General features: G+C 39.8%; 1 protein-coding gene across 1 annotated transcript in view; it reads left to right on the top strand.

The window, feature by feature from the left end:
- The window catches only part of marveld2b (MARVEL domain containing 2b), a 16,856-nt gene extending 14,584 nt beyond the window's left edge, over positions 1-2,272 (top strand). Inside the window, exon 7 of the mRNA XM_014027677.1 lies at positions 1,664-2,272. Within this exon, the coding sequence (XP_013883131.1) occupies positions 1,664-1,765 (102 nt within the window). The 3' untranslated portion in view covers positions 1,766-2,272. The remainder of the gene's footprint in view (positions 1-1,663) is intronic.
- The last annotated feature ends 951 nt before the right edge of the window (positions 2,273-3,223 follow it).

Below are 3,223 nucleotides of genomic sequence, written 5' to 3' on the forward strand. Positions count from 1 at the left end.
TCTCTCTCTCTCTCTCTCTCTCTCTCTCTCTCTCTCTCTCTTTTATTTTGAAGCAGTTCAGAGGCACAGTGGTGAAGCATGACATGTTATTGAGCCTTGTTTAACTGCTTTCCTCTACATCTCCCAGAATGCTGTGTGCTTCAGTATCAGACTTCAGTGAAAATATCGATGCTCTATTGGATGCACTGCATTTTCTATTGATTATGATCACATGTTTATTGTGGCGGCTGTGGCAGAGTGGTTAAAGGAGTTTTCCCATAACTGAATGGTTGCCGGTTCGATTCCCCGTTCCAGCACGTTGGATGTGAGAAAGAGGAGAAGTTCTGGAAGGATCTAGATGAAGTGATAGAGCATATTCTCAGGGAGGAGAGAGTGATCAGAGCAGACCTGAAAGGACCTGTTGGTGAAGGAAACGAGGAGACGAGGAAGTGATGGACAGGTTAGGWGTCAAGGAAAGGAACCAGGAAGGACAGATGGTGGAAGTTATTGTCAAGAGGATGGAAATGTCTATAGRTAACACCTGTTTCCAATAGACAGAGGGACACCGAGTGGACCTATAAGAGTGGAGGCAGAAGAACAAAGGTACATCACATTCTGTGTGGAAGAGGAAAAGAGACAAATCAGAGAAGACCAGATGGTGGAAGTTAAAGAAAGAATGTTCAGAGAGGAGCTGTTATAAGAGCGATCTTCAGATGACTGCACTGCTGCAGCAGCAGTGATCAGACAGACAGGAAGTACCTGCAGTCCTGTGGACAGAGAACAGAGGATCAGGAAACCTGCTGGAGGTGTCCCTGCCTGATCTGTTCTGGAAGCATGATCCGTCCCCTCAGCTCATTTGCTCATGCGCTAACAGATATACTTCTAGATTACTGGTTAGTCTGCTCAATTTAGGAGAAAATGCTAGAAATAATTATAAAGGTGTGCTAAATTATAATCTGTAATCTATTTTAATATTATACACATTCAAATTATTAAAATATAGATTTACGATGTGTACATGTTTATTTATTAACTTCCCGACCTTAACAGACTAATTTCTAGACAGTGTTGTAATTCATCTCATCTCCATTTTATTTTATTTCCTRGAATAAAAATCCWCATCTGCTGCCAACRCTGCCTTTTCTATGAAACATTACAGGTGACAAAAGACTGAATCCATTCTGTCATCAAGCGGTCCAGCGATGCTACATGYTAAAAACAAACAGCCGGACAGATGGTATTTCTTTTAGCGCATGCACAGAGCTGACAGTGCGATCGGGCAGTGACAGGAGGAACAGAGCAGGAAGTTATCCAGAGGAACGAGTTAGACAAGAAGACATGAGAGACAGAGAGAGGACTGAAGAGACAAAATAAGGAGAGAGGACACAGGGAGGAGGACAGTAAGGGACAGAGGGACTTGTCCTGGCTGGTGAGACAGACATCAGACTGCCAACGACATCATTTAATATGAAAATATATTTATTTTAAAAGAGAAGAAACTGGCTGTATTTATTGAGGTGCTGGATGTCTCTGAGCTGTGCTTTTACACCTTTAGCCTTTAGCTACTATCACTTTAGCTCAGCTTCAGCTTCATCAGTCAGGTGTGGCAGYATTCCCTCTGCAGATTGATATAAAATATAACATCTGCAGTGTTTTCTTATATAACCCTTATTTCTTTCATCAGGACCCAACCTATCTGGAGAAAAGGGATCGTTGTGAGTACCTGAAGAACAAGCTGTCCCACATCAAACAGAAGATCCAGGAGTACAACAAGCCTGCAGGCTAGAGGTCCGCTCTTCATCCCCCCACAAACTGAGACCCTTCAATGATTTATCATGTTATTTTGTAGAAACCGTGATATTTTTAACTTGTGTTTTTCATTGTTTTTTAATAATAATAAAGCTAGCTGTGTGCCTTGCCTTGTTTAGCACAGAGGAGCTGTGAGACACGAGAGGTTAGTGTTGGTTTAATCTCTGCAGTTCAGAACCRTCAGAACTCTGATCAGGAGTGAACAGTCACACGTTCACTTCASTTTGGACACATTTAACAGTAAATCAAGGCTTGTGTCAGAGACCTGATGTGTGACAACGAGCCTAATTCATTTTCTTATAATTATTACGTGTTTTAACTTTGTGCTGAAGCTTTAACTTGTTTTTATAAAGTGTAGGAGGTTTGCATCATGTTTGACTCTCCTCTCATTTGCCTTGCTGCTGGAGGAGTTCATGTGTWTTTTAAAATCTTTTTTATTATTTTTAACGATCCTGTTGTATGCCAATAAAAAAATCCTTTGTGATTTGTGTTTAGTTTGTTATTAAATGTTTGAATCCAACAGTGTGCTGAGAATCTATAGTTCTGTGAGATGTTTCTGTCTATTGTAATTATAAAAACTGTCCAATCATTAATCCTCTGCTGCTTAGAGGTGATGCTGAATGATAGTGACTGTGTTTGTGTGTTTRTGTGTCCATAGTCATGGGATGTACCTCTACTATTAATTAACTTTTGGAGACAATGGCTGCCACAACCAGCTGACCTTACAAATTGATGTATACYTCAGTTTTACAGATATACAAATAAAGTTGTAAGTTTAGCATGGTAGTAGCTGAGACTGATCACTAACACATCTAATGTTATCTGTCAGATCAGGGGTGTCAACTCATTTTCACAGAGGACCACCAACTTGATGATGGTCCTCAAAGGGCTCRTTGTAATTAACTTCAGTGTTTCATGTTTAGCTTTGACAAAACATGAAATGTTCCTCATCTTATTGCTAGGGCTGAACACTACTAACAAACTCTAACTGAGCTCTACCTGGTATTTCCTGCATAGAAACAGTTTGAACATGTTCTAACACAAAAACGTACGACTGACTCAAAGTGAAGTAGATAATACAGAAATACTATTTAAAGTAAAAGAGAATTTTACTGTTTCGATGGTGAGTAGCTGCTGTCTTGAATTCTGAACTCTCCCACTTTCAAACAAGAACTTCCCACTGGAGGGACATCTCAGTTAATGTGCGACTTGTAAGTGGGAAATTCCTACTTCTCATACAACAAGGCTGTAAAAAAGGTTGTGGATAAATTTGCAGCAAAATGGAGATTTTATATGTGAATTTCTCCAACTGCTGGCTCTGATTTGATTTGATTTATTTATTTAACAGGAAAAGATTATTAAAAATCAAGCCTGACTCAGCATAATTGCTGTTTTACAGCAGGTTCCTGTTCTGCAGCACATAAAACACTCAGAA

This window comes from Austrofundulus limnaeus, unplaced genomic scaffold (genome assembly GCF_001266775.1).
Source record: "Austrofundulus limnaeus strain Quisiro unplaced genomic scaffold, Austrofundulus_limnaeus-1.0 Scaffold672, whole genome shotgun sequence".
Classification (NCBI taxonomy): Eukaryota; Metazoa; Chordata; class Actinopteri; order Cyprinodontiformes; family Rivulidae; genus Austrofundulus; species Austrofundulus limnaeus.